Below are 19,958 nucleotides of genomic sequence, written 5' to 3' on the forward strand. Positions count from 1 at the left end.
CCCCCCACCGGGCACGTCATACACCAGAGGGAAGGGAGTGGGTCTTCCCGGGAACAGCGGCAGGTGGGGAGGCTCTGGCCTCAAGTAATAAATTTATTACATGTGCCCACGTCCCCAGACCTCCTGACCCCTTCCTCGATACTCTCCCAAGCAGCCCACAGCCTCCGCCTCACTTGCTGCAGGCGGGAGTTTCTTGCTTCAGTACTATTGACATTGGGGCCCAGATGGCGCTTTTGTGGGGAGCTGTGTCCTACAATGGAGAAAATTTAGTAGCCTCCCCAGTCTCTGCTCAATAGAAGCCAGAAGCAGCCCCACATTGTGACAACGAAAAGTTTATTCAGACATTGAAAATACCCACTAGGGAGAGAAAATCACCCGCATGTGAGAACCGATGCTGTCAATCACTGTCATGTCCATATGAGGATCAGCTTGTCAGGTCATGAAATCCTCAATCCTGAGAGAATATTCCCAAGTCAAGAGTCCCCCCATGTAGCTTCACATCCCACCACTCCCCTGCTCTTGGTCTAACACCCTCAAGAACCACTCCCACGCTTTTCCCCCAGAGCCTGCTGGTCCCCACAAGCCAGGTCCCGTGTACCCCAGCAGCAGAGGACCCCCGCTACCACCAGTCAACTTCCCCTTGAGACAATGCTGCGATCCGAGGGGAGGGGGCAGATCTTGAGGATAAGCAGCACCTTGCTGGGCCTCTGCCTCAAGTGAGGTCTCTGCATAGAAAAGAAGGGGGACATGTCTGCAGGCCCAAAAGATCAAGGAAAGCGGGAGTACAAAGGTCTCAGTGCCTCCACCAAATATCTCCATCCCGGCTCCCTGGGTTCCGTTTCTTCCTACCGTGGCCCTGACATTAGCCAGGCAATCTGGCAAGGCCGTACCTACAGCTTCTTTTGGGTGGCGGCTCCAACTGTGACTAAATTACCGGCCTGATTTCAACTGTCCACCCTGAAATTGTGGGAGCGCCTGCTATTGGGTCTTCTGTCTTCTACAGTGTACCCTGGCTTCATCTTACCCCAGGATCAGTATTCCCAGCATCAATACCATGTCTAGAACACATTTCATGAAACAACGTATGTTATTGCATAAGTGTCTTCATCCCCCTCAAGTTCCGTCAGTGCACACACACTGTTCAGAGTCCAAGTGTTGAGTCATCAGGTGGTGAGGAATTGATTTTCTTTCTTGCACTGAAATAACCAAAAGGGTAAAAATGGCTGGGTACCCCCTAGAGACTGAATTTTTTGGACCTGCCCTCCTCTCTCCTCTCATCCATCCCACACAAATAGATCCAAAGAACACCAGGCCACCCCACCTTTATCATCCTTACTTTTTTACTCCCAGGGATGACTGAACTGACCGTGTTCCTGACTCAACACTCCTGCCTCCCACAGCAAGCTGAAGCAGGGAGATGTCGCTTCCCAAAGTCATCATCCACGGAGCCAAGTCACAACCCTTCATCCAAAGAGGATCCCCGCTACCACCAGTGTGTGAAAGCCCCTGACAATGAGTTTCCCCAAAGAGGACAAACTGAATCTTCTCCTAATGAATGTGAGTTCCGTATCATACAACCGAGATCGAAACTAGACTTTCACAACAAAGCCCTACAAACTTTATTCCCCTTCAGACGTATCAACCCTGCAAAACACTGGAATCATCCGGCCAGTTGTCAAGCACCGAGTCACTGGAAAAATCTCTTACCTCCACTCTACTGTCAGGACAAGCAGCATTTTCTGTTCCGGGAATTATTTATTCCTAAAATGTTCCTGAGCAATTTTTTCCTCAATGCTTCAGGGTATATCCAATCCACTCCGGTCCGAGATTCTGAGTCATAACCTCCAGTTTTCTCAACCTTTTCAGAGAGGCCCTCACAGATGACCTCCCCCACCCCAGGGCCACTGCTACACTAGAACTTAACCCAACTGTTCTTGAAAAAAAAAGAAACCAAATTTTAGCAATAGTGGGAAAATCTTACTTGACAGGTTTCTTGATAGGTTTAGATTATCACTAGCCATCCCTAAAAAGAGTTTCCAATTTTAAGAAACGATTTCCCTTCAGTTATAGGAACATTCATAATAAATACAATGCAGGTGATTAAAAAGCTAGTAACTGAATTATACTGAGGATTCACAACATGCTAAGTTGCTGTTTGAAGCACTTTGCATTAACTTATTCAATCTTTCTAACAGTGTCCCATGACAAGCTATTATTACCCTCCTTTTACAGCAGGAGAAAGCGAGAAAGCGCAACAGTCAGGTTAAGTAACTCGCCCAGGGTCACACAACAGGGAATGCCCAGGCCAGGACCTGGAGGAGGGCAGCTGGCTCTGGCACCTGAGCTCTTTCCAAAGTGAAGCTGCCTCCCCCATTACCCTGAAAAGCTTGAATTAGATTTCCCCTTTTCACTCCTCAATTAGCAAAGCCAGCACAGAGATGACAGCTGCAAATCCACCCCTTCATACCCGCCCATGCAGCCAGGAGGCTGAAGTCAGTGCAAGCGAGGAGCGAGGAAACTGACTCATGTATTTTATTACCACGACTAGCCTTTGAGCTCTGCAACTTACAAACCAAGTCCAGTTGAAGTAGGTAAAGCACTTCACCGACTTAGGTGAAGAATGAAAGCTGACACGTTTCCATTTCTAGACATCTTCAGACAGGGAAGGCCAAGACTCTCCCAGATCTGCGCTTCCCAGCAAGGGACACCAAGCAACTATTTGAGTCTCCAACTTGTATACAGAAACCTGGTTCCAAGCGCCAGGAACAAAACTCCAAATGCCTCTGAGCTCCCTGTGCACCCCCAGAGCCGCCAGGCCCACCTGCTCCTCTTCCCGGGTTCGGGCCAATGTCCCAAGTCCTGCCCACGCACCTGGCCCAGCCGTGGCAGAGCCCAGGGGTGCAAGGAACTCCCAGGGGAGAAGGCGGAGGCAGCGGGAAGGGAGCGGTCAGGAGTAGGGCGGGACCTTCGGGAAAGGAAGCTGCAAGCCGCCAGGTGGGGGGCGCAGGGTTCCAGGAGCGGGAGTGGACAGGTGGGACCCGAGGTGCGAGGCACGCCAGGTGAAAAGGTGGTGAAGGGGCGGGGGGGTCGGAAATCCAGGCGATCCCGACTCGGGAAGTCACCGTCGCGGCCCCAGGCGGCCGAAGCTGCAAGCAGCCAGGTGGGGGGCGCAGGGGTGCCGGGGCGGGAGTGGACAGGTGGGACCCGAGGGGCGAGGCGCGCCAGGTGAAAGGAAGGTGAAGGGGGGGCCGGAAATCCAGGCGATCCCGACCCGGGAAGTCACCGTCGCGGCCCCAGCGGCCGCGGGGCTCGAGGCCGGAGCCCTGGGGACCCCCCCGGGCTCCCCCGGACCCCCCCGGCCCCCCCCGGCCTCCGCGGGCCCGCGCTTCCCCGGAGGCCCCGGCCCGCACCCCGGCGCCGCCCGGCCCTCCCGCGCCGTTTACCTCGGCCACGGCTGCCTCCCGCTCGGCGCCGCGCTCGGTCACCGGCTCATGCCGCGGGGCCCCGGGCACGGCCGCCCGAGGGGAGTCGCGCCGAGCAGGGAGCCGCCGCCAGCGAGCAGGGAGCGGGGCGCCGGCGGCCGGGCTCGGCGGCGTCTGACATCGAGCGCACTGCGCATGCGGGAGCGGCCGGGCCCGCGCCCCCTGGTGGCCAGGAGGAGTCAGGGCGCCGCGGAGGGTGTCCCGGGCGGGGGCGCCAGCTCAGGCTCACGCGGAATTGGGGGAGACTCTGAGCGAGGTGCTCTGTGCATGCTAATTTTAGGAATAAAGGGAGTTTTTGGTTGAGGAAAAGGAAAAAAGCATGTGCCATTTGGTACTTTAAAATAAGTTTATGTGTTTCTGCTTAGAGCAAAGGAATAATTCTGATGAATAAATAAATAAATTAATTAAAAAATAAATAAATAAAAATAAAAAACTAAAATAAAATAAATAAAATACATGATGAAATGCATGTAAAACATAAAGGAATTAACTTGAAAATAAAATTATCCCTATGTGGGGAAAAAATAAAAAAAATAAATAAAATAGCTAGAGGGGAATGAGTCTTCTGCAATCTGTGTATGATTTTATAATTTGATAGTATGCAAGTTGTTAATTGCAATTCCTTTATTTTAAAATTTGAAACTTGTATGATACGCTTCCTTTCACATGAGCTGCATGCAAGAAAAAAGAGTGCCATTATGAAAAATTAATTCCAGATAAATATATTTAAAAGTAAAAAAGAAAATTGGGAAGCTTCGTTCATAATTATAATAAATTGCAAACTGAAACAATTATAATAAATTGCAAACTAAAACTTACAAAAGTGCAATAAAATTGACAAAAGTTTTATTATAACCAGTACTGGTGAGCGTGCAGCATTCCTGGAGAGTGATTCAACAGTATCCAGCAATTGCAGATGCCAGTTACCATTCCCCAGCAATCTCTGTGCATGGAGTTTACCCAATGGATTGTTAGCAAGGCTTATCAAAAATACGCATCCTGACATTGTTTCAAATGATAGTGAACAACTGAAAACAACCAAGATAAATTATGAAATATGATTAGAATGTAATAATGCGAGGAACCTCTATGTTGGTGTGGAAATATGTCCAAAATATGTAAATATAAAAGGATGATCCAAACAGCAGGCAAGTGCGATCCCTTTTATGAAAAAAATATGCAGTAACTGAAGAAAACGTGTATGTGGGTATATTTCATTTTCGTTTCTGTTTATTGAAATGATGTAGCCTTCTAATGTCATAAGTCAGTAAAGGGAGTCTTTAAAAATTCGATCAAAACGCAAAGTGATTTTTTGTTTGTTTGTTTGTTTTCAGGGAACAACAACAATGTGGGTTCAGAGGGATGTTATTGAGAGGCAGTTCGGTAGTGCTGGCTGTGGGATCCAAATTCATTCTGGTCCCAGCTGTATCTCCACGCCCTCTAGTGGAAGTTGTCATTGACAGTTTAAACATTCATGGGTGTCAATGGGAGTCCAGGGATGCTCTTGGCTGTTTGTCCCCAGCCCAGGGAGATTGGGACAAGAGTGTTCTGGGAATGAGAAACTCACATCCTGCTTCCCCACTTCCAAGAAGTGGGTCCTTCATAGGGGACCCTGAACAACAGTGGTAGTGACATAACAGAGGTTTTTAGAGAGGATATGGAACACTCTCGAGGTGGCCTCTGTAAAAGCTGAAGGCATCCCAGTAAAACAAGTCCCAGTACCAACGTTTCCTGGAAGTGGGGGCAGAAGGAGTGCTACGTAGTCAATGACATTAAGGAATAATTAACGATGACAATAACACGAAGCCTGGTTCTCAGGACCAGTGGGGACCTAGTTTGGCAAAGCAGAAAGAAGCCAGGATTTTGAACCAAACCAACCTGGCTTTGAATCTTGGCCCTGAAACCGTGCCTCTCGATGTATGGAGCCTCTTTGAGGCTGTTTCCTCATTTTAAAATGGGGGATAATAATGTCAGTTTCCCAGAATGAACTGGGATGAACTGATAAAGCAAGGTAAGTATATACAAGCAGACACTGAGTACTGAAATGACGTTTCTGAGGTTAAGAGAAAGGCAGGGGAGGAGACATGATGGGGGGATGGGAAAGGAGAAAAATTTTAAAAATAAAATGAGGATAATACCTGAAGTTCTGGCTCATGTAAAAATTAAATGAGATAGTGCATATAAAACTCAGCACAATGCCTGACATCCTCACTAAATGTTGAGGACTGCTGGGCTGGAAAAGTAGCCTGTGATACCGAGTTCAGGTGTTATTTTCAAAAATACTTAATTTGCATTAACATTCTATTAGTTGTCATCACTACTAAAGAGTTATTATTCCCATTTCGTGGATGAGGAAATAAATAATGCAGGTAAATTAGCCGGTACAGTGTCTGGCACATAGAAAGTATTCAAGAAAAGAGAGAAGACTGAATAGGCAAAAAGAGGCAAAATCATCCTATACCAAAAAACATGGTTTACAGAAAGGAAGCCCTGATTTCACAGACAAGAGGTATCTTTAAAAGAGGTACAAGGAGGAGACAGCTTTTCTACACAGGAGTGCTGGCCCAGGAGAAGGGCCCTCAGCACAGCTCTAAGGTGGGACGAGGATGAAGCACCTGGAGACAGGTGGGCCACCCTTTGCATGCTTAAGAGGAAACACCAGTATTGGTGAGGCGTCCCCACTGAGAGCTCAGGATCGCCCCATATCTTCCCATGACTGGACTCTTCAGAAAGGAGGAGGAAGAGCAACCCAGAGACAGAGACACCCCTCTTGACTCCTGCTGGTGCCTGCTCCCCTCGTCCCAAGCAGGGTTCTGTCCCAGGTGCAGGTGTGCCGTGACCCACATACCCTAAGTGTGAGGAGAGCAATCTGACCATGCAGAAATTAACTCCTTTCACCTTGTAGTTCAGAAATTATCACATGTTTGGCTTTTTTGTTTTTTTGGGCTACTCTCTTTTATGTGCATTCATTTGACTTGTTTCCCTGGCAACAGGAAGCAAAGAAAAATGCTCTCAAAACGAAGGTACAGGTTGTATGTTTTCTGTTCGCATCCTGGGGGGCTGAGAGCTCTGCTTAGGAGCAGACATGACTCCTCCATTATGTAAATTACTCACAACAGAGCCTCCCAGCTTCTCCAGTTTTGTTTAATAGAAATGGTGGGGGATGGGCCAGGTGAACCAGAGCTTAAGGAACTGCTATGGTGAAAGGCAAAGAACAGTTTTCCTTCAGAGTTGAGGCCAAGCCGGGCATCCTCCTGGCAAACAGCTCATCGTAACTGATCTTCACAGCTCCAAAAGGCTCCGGTGGGCAGTGGCTGGGAGACCTGTGGCCGCCAGGCAACGAACAGCTCACCTGTGCTGGCCACTTGGCTCCTGGGTCTGGCAGGTAGGGGCATCTTTTGCCACCTGGGATTTGCCCTCAAGCACCTGCCGGATCCTCTGCATGCCTGGGAAGAAGTGAGGGCCTGTCAGCACTGGTGCTGGTGGGTGGGTAGGTGAGCAGAGGCCACTAAGCTGAGGTTTCTGGGGCCACAGGTGAGACCAGAAGAGGGGGTGCAGCGTGAAGTTGTGGTGCTGAGGGACCAGGGAAGGCAGACTTCTCACCTAGGCGAAGCCGGTGGGCCTTGTCTGAAAAGACCAAACGGAACCAGCCAGGCTCCTGGCACTCGAAGGCCTTGCCGAACGACAGTAGCACCTTGTTGTCCAAAAATCGGCGCCAGAGCAGCATTTCCTCCTCGAAGGTGCCCTCACGCAGATACTGGGGGTGGGGGGCGGGGGTTCAGCATGCAGATGCGTGACTCCTGCCCTCACCTGCCAGAGGGAGGCTAACTCTCCCTCCCCGCTCATACCTCCACTTGCATTACCTGCCTCAAGTCAACCCAGATGAAGAAGCCAGCCCCACGATTCAAGAAGGGGATCCCCAGCGCCTCAAGCTCTTCTGATATGTAGGTGTGGGCAGCCTTGAGCCGGGCATGGTTTTCGGGCAGATACACCTGGCTGATCCATTCTGTTTAGGTGAAAGAGAAGCCAGAAGATAGATCCTCCCATCAAACTTCCCCCTCGGTCCCGTTAATATTAATGCTGAGAAGAAAAAGACCAGGGGCCGGCAAAGGAAAACCCAGGAGTGGGTTGCTGGGCCATTGGGAAAGTGTAGGTTTAACTTGACAAGCAATTGCCACGTTGTCTCGCAAAGTGGCTGCCCCTACCCCAGCCTGTTCCCACTAGCAGAGCACGAGCATCCCAGCGGCCCCGTGTCCTCACCAACACTTGATGTTGTGGCTATTACTTTTTTTTTAAGCTGTTAGAGCAGTTGTATCTTGCCTGGCCCTCCTCCTCCTCGTCCATAAAACAAAGGGGGAAGCCAGGAATACCTGCTCCTTAGGATGCTGGGGAAGGACAAATGAGATGATGCACTGAGGGCATCGCTCAGCTCAGCAGATGGTGGCAATTACAGGGACCCTTGCTATCTGAACCTGGGGAGAAGGTGGGTCCACTCCAGAGAGAAACTTCCATCATAGCAATGTCCCCTTAATAGCTTTTGTTCTCGCCTTTCAGGCGCTCCCTGATAGTAACAGCTTCCCAAGGGTGGAGCACCTAAGACCTGTGGGTACTATTATTGTAACTGAATGACAAATCACACAACCCCAACAAGAGAGCTGCCATTAGGACCCCTGTGTTGCAGACAAGAGAGGTCAAGGAATGAGCTGTGCAGCGAGGAAGTGACCAAGCAGGGTATGAACCCAGCCTGGGCCCAGAGCTGTCGCCCTCCAACCCCACCCTGAATCCTTCTCCTGGCAAAAGCATCCATGATCCCTGGCCCATCCCAGGTTCACTGTGACCCTCCCCTGCTTCTCCGTCGCCAGCCCCGACAGTCACCGTGGTCCCGGAGCAGCTGCGCCATCTGGTACTGCACCAAGCCACTGAGGCCGTGATAGCGGCAGAGGGAGGCCACCGCGGTGGCCACGTCCTGGTTTTCTGTGTACAGCGTCCCGAAGCGGAGCCCCGACATCCCAAAGTCCTGCAGGAGGAAGGCATTGTGGGCAGTGGCCAGAAATCCACCGAGGAGGCCTCTTCCCCCGACACCTCCCCAATACCCCCAGCCGGTCAGGAACCCACCTTGCTGGCCGCCCACATCACGTGGGTCCTCTGGGGGTCAGGCAGCCTGCGGAGACACAGGGGGATCAGGGGCAACACAGCCCCGAGGGAAGTTCCACACCAGAAGGACTATGTCTTGCTCCCTGCAGTGAGCGCAGTGTCCGGCATGAAGTGGATGCCAAGTTACCGTTTTCTGTGTCTCACTCCCCCGCCCCATCCATAAATGAGCAGGAGTAAGGACCCGGCCTCCACCTCCGTCACAGCTTCATGAGGACAGCTCAGAAGACCCGGGAACCACTGAGCAGAGTGGAAAGGTCCATACAAATACCAGGAACTGCAAAGAGTCCCGGAGTGTCAGGTTCACAGCCTTTCTAGATGATCTGGGCCAAGAGTTTGCAAAGCTGTTTCGATGGCAAATTCTTGGCTCAAACTAAATGTAAAGGCCCAATATTTAAAAAACCAGAAGTGCTCGGCCTGTGCAAAGGACTCCAGAAGAATCTGCTGAATGAAAGAGTGGGCAAATGAAGGAATGAACTTGGTGCTCCTCTGGAGAGGAAGGAGACTGCAAAGGAGGCCAGTTTCCCCCCATCCTCCTCCTTCTTCCTCAAGGAACCCCAGGGCTCCCCTTTGGAGGTCTCAGAAGCCCCACTGTTCTGCCCAGCCCTCTGGCTTCTCCTCAGGAGACCTGAGGACAGCAGACCAGCTGGCTGGATGAGGAATCACCCTGGGGCAAGCTGTGCCCAGTGGTCCAGGGCCCCAAGGGGGTGGGGGAGGGGGCTGCCTCACCTTTCCAGGCTCAGGACGCTGTGGTACCCAACCGACTCCTCAAACACCGACAGCATGTACACCTCGTCCACCATCACGTGCAGCTCATGTCTGGGGGCGGTGCAGGGAGGGGAGCTTGGTGTGCAGGCCAGCGCTCCCCAGGTGGGGTGGCGGTGAGTAGAAATCCAGGAGGACCAAGAACCAAGCCTGGGATTGGCAAACTTTTTTTCCAGGAACATCTTTCTTTGGTTTACTTTTTTCAAATAAACAGGAAATGGATATACAAAGCAGAGGACAGTGGGGCCTCTGCAGAGCTGTGGGGGAGACGCGGAGCCCTAGGGCACCTCCACAGAAGGGCATGGCAAGTGCAGACAGACCTAAGATCCAAGCCTTACTCCAGCCCTCACTCCAAGGTTCAGTAATGGGGTTAATAACAGTAGCCCCCCTAAAAGGGCTGCAGGCATGGGATGGAGCCGAGGATCTGGCCCCAGAGCGTGCCATGGGGCGGGGGTGAGGGAAGAGAAAGAGAGCGAGAGAATAGCATCCCACAGGCCTCTACCTCCCATCCCACTGCCAGGAGGGGCCAAAGCTCCCAGGGGAATCCACTGTAGGCTGAAGAGGGAAGAACAGGCACCAAAGCCCCGGTCAGGACCCTGATTTACACGATATTTTTGGGTGACTGTGGGAGCTCCTCACCGCTTGGCAAATTCCAGGAACTCCCGCAGCTCTCCTGGGGAGTAGACGTCACCCAGAGGGTTATGGGGGTTGATGAGGATAAGGCCTTTCACCTTCACACCCTAAAACCAGGAGAGGGGCGGGAGACGCTCAGCTCCTCCCCAAGGCCAGAGTCCCACCCTCAATGGGTGGCTCCTGGGGACCGTGATGGGACTGTGGTCCTGACCCCGCATGAGCAGATGGGGGCAGAGCATTACACCTGCAGCACCAACTACAGAAGGAGCAAAGCCCCAGGCCAGTAGCGGCTGCCCTTGTTGGTAGAACCAGGGTGGGAGTTGAACACTTTTAAATCCCTACACTGGGCACAATGCTTTAATGCTTTTCATGTTATTTAATATTTTAATGACTGGGGGAAAAATGAAGAAGAGAGATTTTTGGAAAGTAGATGGGAAAGGAAACACAGGAATACTGCTGCTCTCTGCCATTCCTTCAGGGGCCTCAGATCCCCTCAAAGTGAGGGGGGCCACCTCCCAAATCACCAGGGACACTTAACTACAGACTGCTAAGCTCCACACCTGCCCCACTGAGTCAGAACCAGGCGAAGTCCTGGTGGTGTTTTTAATCAAGCTTCTAGGTTAATCCTTTCAACCATGAAGTCTGAGAGTCTTCTAAGGTGAAGACCCCTCAAGGGTTTGTCCCCCCCCCCATGTTTCCATGCTACCCCAGCCCTGTCCCATACACAGAGTGACACCCCTACTCCCATGGACAATCAGCCACAGCAGGGGACCCATGCTGCTCAGACCCGCCCCCCAGCCTTGGGTGTGACCTGATGCCCAGACCTCAGAACTAGCTCCTTCCAGCGCAGTCTCCAGCTTCTCCACAGTGAGCTGGAAGGGGCGCTTGTCTGGCCCGGTGACCTGGAAAAAAAAATCCACCAATGCTGCCAGCCAACTTCAAAGGCCTGGCCCCCCCAACCTGTACTCTGAGAGCCTCTCATTATCCCATCATGTCCAGGCTCCTTCAAACAGTCTCCAGAAAAACACACTGGGGTGACTGCCATCACCCTCACTCCAGGAACAACTCATCCTTCTTAGGTTTGGGGAAGAATCCTCTGGTTAGGGTGCAAGGACTTCCATGTTGAGGTCTGCTCTGCCCTGTTCTCACCCCACCATAGGGTGGCCTTGGCTTCTATGTAGACCCTGGGGATCTGGGCCAGGAAACCCAGGCAATGGGCAACCATGAGCAATAAAATCTCTACTCCCCTTTCACCCGCACCTCCACCGCGAGTCCTCAGCATAGACGTCCGCCATGTCCACCCCCCAACTCAGACGCAGGGAGCTCTTGTTCTACAGGATGGCCCAGGTCCTACCTGGGGTGCCGGGGACTCTCACCTCACTGTCCAGATAAACAAAGACCAGCCGGACATTGCCATAGAGATAGACGTGCTGTGTGATGGCTCCATAGTAAGGGGCAGGGATCAGGAAAGCCTCTGGGGACAGGAGGAAGGCGGGGCCCGTCACCCTCTGTCCGATGCTCCAGACCCCTGTCCACTGGCCCTGCAGCTCTCCGAGCCCTCCATGTCCTGGGAAGCATTTGGGGACATGCTTCCTCGCTCAGTCCCAAACTCTCTTAAGTTCTTGCTTTCCTGGAACCACAGACATCAGACCCTGTCCTAATAATTAGCAGCTACAATTTATTGAGACCTTACTATGTGCTGGGACTGTGCTAAATGTCGGTTTGTGAGCAAGACAGGAAAGCCAAGGTCACGGCAGAGAGACAGCGTGTTGCACAACCCTGGCACTGCCCACCCCAGGGCGGCTTAGCAAGTCACCTATTTAAGCCCCCTGACTCCAGGGGTCTGTGAGGGCTGAAAGCATTTGCAGCACTCAGCACAGGTGCTGGGGATGCTGCAGGCACAGGGCAGCCCAGCGCTGAGCAGGCTGTGGGCCACTTACCCCCGACCTCACACAGCACGGTGGCCAGGGCTGAGAAGAGAGAGGCGCAGCCATTCAGAACCACCACCTGAGGGGGACACATCCAAACAGAGATGAATCCCCCTCAGGAGGGAGCAAGGATGCCAACCCCTCGCCCCCAGGGGCACTGGGTGAGCCAGATCCCCCGAGGCTCTGTCAGCAAAGCCACTGAAGCTTTCTCCCGACCAACAGCTGAGCTCATTCCTGGGGCTTATTTGTGGGGACCCCGCTCAGGAAGAGGGAGCTGGTCACTCGGAGAATCTAACGGAGATGCAGAGAGGGACCACCCAACAAAGAGGATGCAGGAATTAGACCCAATTGAGGATGAAAATAAGTGAAATAAGTCAGTGAAAGGCAGATCTCAACCACCACACCCTGGCCATCCGCAGGGTGGGGGAGATGGCAGAATAGTGGGGAGAGCCAGGGAGGGGGCTACTCACATTCTCGGGTTTCAGGGCTGCTGGGCTCTTGCAGTAGAAAGACAGGAACTTCGCCACTTCCTCCCGGAGGCTGGAGGTGAGACAGACAGACAGACAGGCCGCGTGGCAGAAGGCCCCTCACCACAGCAGCCCCAAGCTCCCTGGTGCAGGAAGCTGCGTTACCTTTCTCTGGTTTCCACCTGGGGCGTGTGGTCGGTCTCCACCACCTGTGCCAACCTCCCCACCTCCACCCCCACCCCCTCGGCCCCACCACTAGCCCCACCCGCAACATTTTATTCTAGTAGTTCTACCAGAAAACCCACCACAAAGCCAACTCTAAGTATATCAAAAGCAACGCTATTAGATCTAGCTAACAATAATAATAACACTAATTATCATCATCACCATCATCATCATCATCGCTGCTAATATTTATTGAGCATTTATATTTCACAGGGGTTCTTTGGAGCCTCTTACTCATTTGATCTTCATAACAATGCTATGAAGCAATTATTACTACGACTGTTATTATTTGCATTTCAGAGACCAAGAAACTGAGGCTTGAAGGAGTTAAGACACTTGCTGGGAAGAGGCGGAGTCAAATTCAAGCCCCGAGTTCCCAATCCAGGGCCAGCATCCCGATTATTCCAAGCACATGTGCTTTAGAATCAGTCTTGGAATCAAGTCCTGCTCAGTCACTGAGCCCTTAGAGTAGCGCCTGGTCCTGGCCAGTCTCAGCAAGTGCAAAGTCTAATTAGTATTACCTGCCACCTCCCACGTTACCCGGGGCGAAAGGCCCAGCCAGTGCTCCCAAAGCAGATTCTGGTTCCTCTAAAACTACTGGCCTTAAGGTACTCCCCCTGCCTCAGATCCAGAGCCCCCTAAGCTGGGCGTTGGGGAGAGGGCCTAGGGGAGGGCACCAGCTCCCTGAAGAGGCTCTGGGAGACCCCACAATCACCAGGTCTCTAGGACTAGGCCCTCAGCCTTCAACAGGCTCCCGCCTACTATTGCTATTTGGAGTCAGATAATTCTTTGTCATGGGGGCTCATCCTGGCCCCTGCAGGATTGTAGCAGCATCCCCGCCTGTACCAATAAATGCCCAGGGCAGCCCTTCTCAATATGACCACCAAAAATGTCCCCAGGGCGCAAAACTGCCCTGGGCAGAGCACCACTGTTCTATGCCAGAGACTCACAAGAGGTGTCCCCTCCAGTCGGGGTACTGCAGCAGGGCCGGCTCCACCCGCAGCATGTCACTCCGGCTCAGCTGGGGACACAGAGGGGAGGCCAGGGCTGAGGGCTGCAGGTCTCTGAGGTGAGGCCCACCGCATCCACACAGCACGGGGCCTCCAAGGCCACGGGTGTGGTCTTCGCATCAGAGAAACCAGCAAAGGGATAGCACAGGCACAACACTGATGCCCATTTTGCAGATGATGAAACTGAGGTTGAGAAAAGTGAGGTGCCTCAGCCAAGGTCACAGAGCTAGCAAGTGGCTGAGTTCTTAGTTTACTAGGAATTGTTGCCTACTGATCCAGTGCTGCCTACTCAATGCTGTCAGCTAAATAGTCACCTTGGCTATTTCTAAAGCATCCCTGCCCTGATCAGGTGTGGGGCGGAGGTAGTGAGCCCCAGGGCATCACACACAGAGTTAAGGGAAGGCAGGCCTTGGGCAGAGCATCCAAGGGAGGAAAGGTACCAAGCGCAGGGCTATACCTCCATCCTTTTCCCCTCCCCCTCTTTTACCCCTGCAGGCTGCACTGCAGAAGCTGGAGCCTCGGAGCTCGGAGCACTTGCACTGGGCTCATCTGAACATAGACACTGATTCTGAACGCTTGACATAAGAAAAGTATGTTTAACAGCTCAGTAATTTTTCACATTGACTACATGATGAAGTGGTCATATTTTAGGTATAAATTGACTAAACAAAATATATTACTAAAATGAATTTTAGCACGTTCACTTCACTTTTTATTGCATATTTTATTTCCAAGGGATGTGCTGAGCTGTCTTACAGGGAGAAGCTGGCTTTGGGTAGAAAAGGTCTTTTAAGCACATTCCCTAAATTCCTCTCTCCTTGGGGCTTGGATATTCTGGAACTAGGTTCCTTTGGGTTAGACATCTATAATCCCAACCTTGACTCTGAGGCCCAAGGATTAGATACACCAATCAGGTATTTCTAGTGGTTTGCTGGAGATAGTTCACATCAGGTCAAGAAATCTGATTATTACATTCCAGGAATTTTGTAAGCTATGTTAAAAAAAAAAAAATTTTCCAAAATTAAATTATGAAAGACATGCAATTACATAACTTATATTAAAATCAAAGTTCATAAGTACTCAAACATCTTCTGAATCTGGCAAAACATTGTACTATATTCTGTGCTCTTGAGGTTATTTCTGTCCATGTGTCAGCCTGGGGGCACAGGACGTAACGTGTGCCTGTGTTGCCTGCCGGGATGTTACATCAGTACCTTAGAATCAGCCAAAGTGGAATATTTACACCATGGGAATTGGCACAAGCTACAAATCAGGTTGTGTCTTGTCTCTGAAGAGCCAGCTAAGTTCTGGTCACACACCACTGAGTGTTTCTGCTCTGAGAGCATGGACCCAGACGCAGGAGGCACTGTATGAGGGAAGAGGCTGAGACATAAATAGCAGAGTAGAAAGTGACTGGCCCAAGAGCACCTAGAAAGCTGTTCCCAACTCAGATCTGCAACCTGGGAGTCCTGGACTGACACTGAGGCAAGCACTAGGCTCCTGTGAGGGAAGTTCAAGGGCAGACAACCCGTTGGAACGGGGACTTACCCGACTGGACAGCAGGTCAAAGCAGAGTTTGTTTTCACTGGTGCCCAAGTTAATGATGCCCTGGAGAGAAGAGGCACAGAGGTAGGGTGAGCACAGCAGAGGGCAGCCAACAGGAGGTGTCGCAACCCCACTCTGCCAACCACCTCTACTTGCCTTTGCTCCAGCCATGCCCTCCACTCAGCAACCTGATCCCATCCGCCTATTTCTAAAGCCCCGTTCATGGGCCTCCCCTGGTGGTGCAGGCGGTTGAGTGCCATGTTGTGAAGCTATCCGCAGCTTCTGCAGCGCTGGTTCGATCGCTGGCGAGGGTCCCACATGGCACAGCAGACCTCTCCTGTCTCGCCCGCTGCTCCCCTCAGCAGTGTATTTCATCAGTCTGCCTGTTCTGTTCCCCGCTCTGTCTCTGGTGAATCCTCTCATCCTCCCGTGCATCTGGCCTATACCCCAGTTCTTGTATAAATAAATAAATCTTTAAAAAAAATAAAGCCCCGTTCATATGCCATCTCCTCCAGAAAGCTTTTTGACCCCCCAAAGTATTGCTAGTAAGAACTTATAATCAGTGCTCATAACAATAATAGCAGGTAGCATTTACCGAATGCTCTTTGTGGAAGTACTGTGCTACCGGCTTGACATACCTGATCTCATTGAACTGTGACTATTCTATTGAGCAGGTTATTGGTATCCCATTTTAGAGATAAACTGAGGTTCAAAAAGTTTGCATAAAGAGCTTTCACAACCATAAGGAAACAGTGGTGACCTGAACCTCTTCCATCGCAGCTCTAAAGCCTCATAGTTGACAGACTATGGGTCAGAATCACATAAGAGCATTCCAGGTTTCTTGAATCTCCCTGTGTCTGTCTATCTGTCTCTCTCTCTCTCTCTTTCTGTCTCTCTCACACACACACACACACACACACACACACACACCAGGGTCCCCTCAATTATAAACAGGCTTGTAAACAGTTTCTCTAAATTATGTCAGAAGATTTCCACTCTGTTAAGGTCACAGGACTTGGGCACTGTGGTCCTGGGCAACGCCAACCTGGGCACTGTCCTATTGGCCAAGTGGGGATCACACCCTGTAGTCTTCTTTTGGGGTGGGGGCTCCACTCACACTGGGGTTCTTCTCCTCATCATATTCATCCATGTGGTACGTCCTGTAGCCCTCCTCAGCTGAGTCCCAGAACCACTTAATGACTCCTCCTCTGGAAGACAGCTGGGAGCTCCCAGAGGTGAACATGGCACTGGGATCACCCACTCCATAGTGCTCTGGCAGCTTCTGCTCTGGTTTTCTGGGGCATTCTCTTTCCAGACCATCCCTGTTGTTACCATCCAGGTTCTGGGTGGAGGCTGGGCCCAGACAGGTGGGAGGTGCCCCAGCTTCTTTCTGAGGTGGGGTGAACATCTGGGGAAAGACAAGCACACTCAACGCCTGAGCCTTGCAGACTACATGCATCAGAATGCACTGGGAGCCATGGGCCGCCCCCTTCTCTCTGTCCCTTCCTTTAAGTTTCACATTCATTACTCCTTGAGTCCTTTACTAGTTGTAACCATGTGTGCAGTGACTTCTACCAGTAAATTCTGTTAAGGATCTATTCCCTGCCCGGGGCTGTATTTGCTATGTTCATATGGCTTTAATATATAGCTGCTTTAGCTTGTTTTACTTTTGTGAAAGTTTTTCATTCCGCTGCCTGTGGGTCACCAAAGTTCTTTTTCCATCTTGTTGACCTCAATCTCAAAAACCCAGGTTCAAATTTTCTGACTTAAAGCAAAAAGAGCCTGAAGTCCCTGAAGGTCTTGAGGTAACTTAGGTAAACAGGGGTAAAAGGTAGAACGAGATTATTGGGTGGTCTGGGAAGGATGATAGGAGGGAATGAAGGGGTGGGGCCATCTCTACCAGCGCTGGCACCCCAGACAGCAACCCAGGGCTCTATTTTCATTGGGAGGGAGGGAGCTGTGGGTACCGGGGCTGAATGGCCTCATTCTGCACACAGACATGAGTTCTTGCGCTTTCTACGCCAGTTTCCTCAACTGCCCCAGGGGTTACAGCAGTAACTATCTCACAGGCCTAAGTCAAGACATAAATATCAGGCCATGTAGATAAGGTGCTTAGAACAAGGCCTGGCTCATGCCCAAAGCTCAGCACAGTATTATAACATAAATCCTGGCTGATTTTCCCAGGCCTTGAGGCACAAGCCCCCGACACCAGGAGAGGGCGAACCAGCCCACCCACCCCCACAGCCTGCCCTCCCGCGGGTCAATGTTGCTCCACGCAGTCTTCTCTGGGGTCCTCCCCAAACTGGCTGGGCCCTCCCCAAACTGGCTGGGCCCTCCCCAGAGCTCACCTCGGGCTTGGGAGGGCGACGCCCCTGGAGGCCGGGGTAGAGGCACAGCCCTGGACCAGGGGGGGGCGGCCGGGCTCCGGGTCGGCGCCGTGCTGGAGCGCAGGGCCGGCTCCAGGGGGCCCCCTCCACCCCAGCAGCGAGACCACAGCCCCCCGCGCGCGCCGCCCAGGCCTCGGGGTCCCGCCAGCGGCTCGGCGGCCGCGGATACAGAAGCGAAAGGGCCCTCTGCTGGGCGGCGGGCGCCTGGCGGGCGCGGGCGGAGGAAGTGCAGCCGGCGCGGGCGGCCTGGGGACGGAAGGGCAGGACTTTGCCTTTGCGCCGCGGGGACCGCGCCTGGCGCTGGGCGGTCGCGCGTCAGTGCCGGTTTCCTTCGCCCGGACCGCGCCCCGGGGATCCTCAGACGGGGGCGCAGCGGGCGGGCCGAGCCTGCCCGGACTTTTGAGGGCACAGCTCCCCAGCTCCGGAACGAGGCCGGCGGACACCCCGGCACGGCCCGAGCGCCAGGGCGCGCGTACTCTGACTCGGCGCTGAGCCGGGGTTCCCCGGGTCCTGCAGGGGCGCGGGCCGGTTCCCACTGCCCCACGGGCCCGAGGCCCAGCCAGGGGAGCGGCCAGGGCCCGGGGCTGCGCGCCCACCTCCGTGCTGTGCAGCCTGCAACCCCAGCGCCTCTTCCCAGCGCGGCTCCTGGCCTTAGTTCCCCGGTTTTGAGGCACAGCCACCAGCGGTTTCTTGGCAAATGCGTGCGTGGCTGTAGCCACAGAAAAGCCTTTCCTGATAAAGGCGAGGGCATCCTGAAAACAGCCTTCCTCGCTGAGCATTTTCATCGGCGCTTGTCTCTCTTCTTTCATTCTGTGCAACATTTGTTGAACAACCTAAGCAAGGGCTCTGCACAATCTGAGGTGTCTGCTGTGAGGTGGACCACCCAGGTCCCAGGTCTGCAGGAGCTACTGCACTGTGGCACCGTCAGTAGGAAATGTCGCCTTTCCCCAGGAAAAGAAATAGGATTCCTCAACACAAGTATGGCCTGGAACACTTGGCTGTCTTCTGACCTCTCCATCTGCTGTCTTCACGTTGACCTTGCCACTAGCTAACACTGTGTCCTTGAGCAGCTCCAATCTTTTCCCCTCAGTGTTGTGTTTTTCAAAATACTCCATATTCTATTTCATTCAGTTAAGTCTCTTGTGCTAGATCTCTGCAAAGCACTGGAGAACCCTGATGAAAAAAACATTGGGCCTGCATGTTGGACAAGGCAGATTGACCAGTGGGGTGACTATTCAGAAAAGGACCCCGGGTGCATGGGAGCACACAGCACGTAGATTTAACCCCACCACAAACACATATATTGGCCCCACATAGGAAGCCCCCCCGCCACCAAACACACATATTCATGCTTAAACACTTAGGAAGTAATGGCTGAGTCCTGACAAATGAGTCCCAGTTAGTTAGCTGGAGGCTAATTTGTTGGTGGTTTTAAAAAATAGAATTGTTGAAGAACAAGAACCACCAAACCTGTACCCCAGAAAGGGAGGATGGTCACAAACCCCAGTGACTGACAAAAACCACCAGCTGCTGAGAGTGTCTCATCGTCTATAAGTGGTGGGGGGGTCCCCAAGTTGTACATTTCACAGCACTCAGTCTAAAACTCAGGTATGCCAGGGTTTGGCCTTGGAATTCAGTGGGTGTGATCTGAATAGTTGAACACACTAGAGGTGAAAATGGAAGATCCATCATCAGAGATTTAAAAGCCTGAATTCTGAATTCTGAGAAGGGAAAGAACTATATGGAACAGTGCCACATAGCCGCTCCCGCGCAAGATGTGATCCTGCTAGGGATACTGGAAGGGGTGATTCCATAAGGATCCTACGGGACATTGCCTCCAACACCAACAAAGTGCTCCATCCATTAGGGATCATTTTATTTCTACCTTTCTGGCCTGCCCCAGACAGTATTCTTCACATACAGGCTCCTTAGAATTGAAAGAGGCCCCCCAGCCCCCCAGCTCCCAAATGTTATGACAAAGAATGTGACAAGAAATAAAACAGGCCCAGGATTTAAGAGAATTTGGAATTTATTAGACATCAAATATAAAAATAAACCCATCAAAAAGGGACCCAGAGTGTTCCCTTTATTCCTCTAGGCTTTTCCATTCCTAGCCCTACAAAAACACTCCAAATACGCAATAATTAGTAACAGCAAGGACTAAAAAGATGCAAAGTTTCTAAAAATGACAGATATTCAGCTTAACAAGGTTGATGACTGAGTCAGACGACCCCATTTCTGGAGGAGCCCATTGTTGGCTCAGTCACAGTACCAGGGCTATAGCCAGTGTTCCCCGCAAGACTGACATCAGGGACTCCCCCTGAGCACGTGACTGGTTGGAGTCGCTGGCCAGAAGGCAGGCCAC

The 19,958-nt window shown here is 52.1% G+C and overlaps 1 protein-coding gene across 1 annotated transcript; it reads right to left on the bottom strand.

Annotated features, from left to right (window-relative positions):
- Positions 1 to 6,729: 6,729 nt before the first annotated feature.
- Positions 6,730 to 16,614, bottom strand: ACCS (1-aminocyclopropane-1-carboxylate synthase homolog (inactive); the record flags this gene model as incomplete). The annotated part of the gene is made up of 14 exons (XM_084238326.1): positions 6,730 to 6,928; positions 7,086 to 7,239; positions 7,346 to 7,488; positions 8,358 to 8,499; positions 8,598 to 8,643; positions 9,363 to 9,452; positions 10,038 to 10,138; positions 10,856 to 10,933; positions 11,408 to 11,505; positions 11,972 to 12,038; positions 12,430 to 12,499; positions 13,602 to 13,672; positions 15,210 to 15,269; positions 16,324 to 16,614. 14 exons carry the CDS (start codon positions 16,612 to 16,614, stop codon positions 6,831 to 6,833), a joined length of 1,509 nt encoding a protein of 502 aa, XP_084094452.1. The 3' UTR covers positions 6,730 to 6,830.
- Between the last annotated feature and the right edge of the window lie 3,344 nt (positions 16,615 to 19,958).

Source organism: Talpa europaea (assembly GCF_964194135.1).
Source record: "Talpa europaea genome assembly, chromosome: 1".
Lineage (NCBI taxonomy): Eukaryota > Metazoa > Chordata > Mammalia > Eulipotyphla > Talpidae > Talpa > Talpa europaea.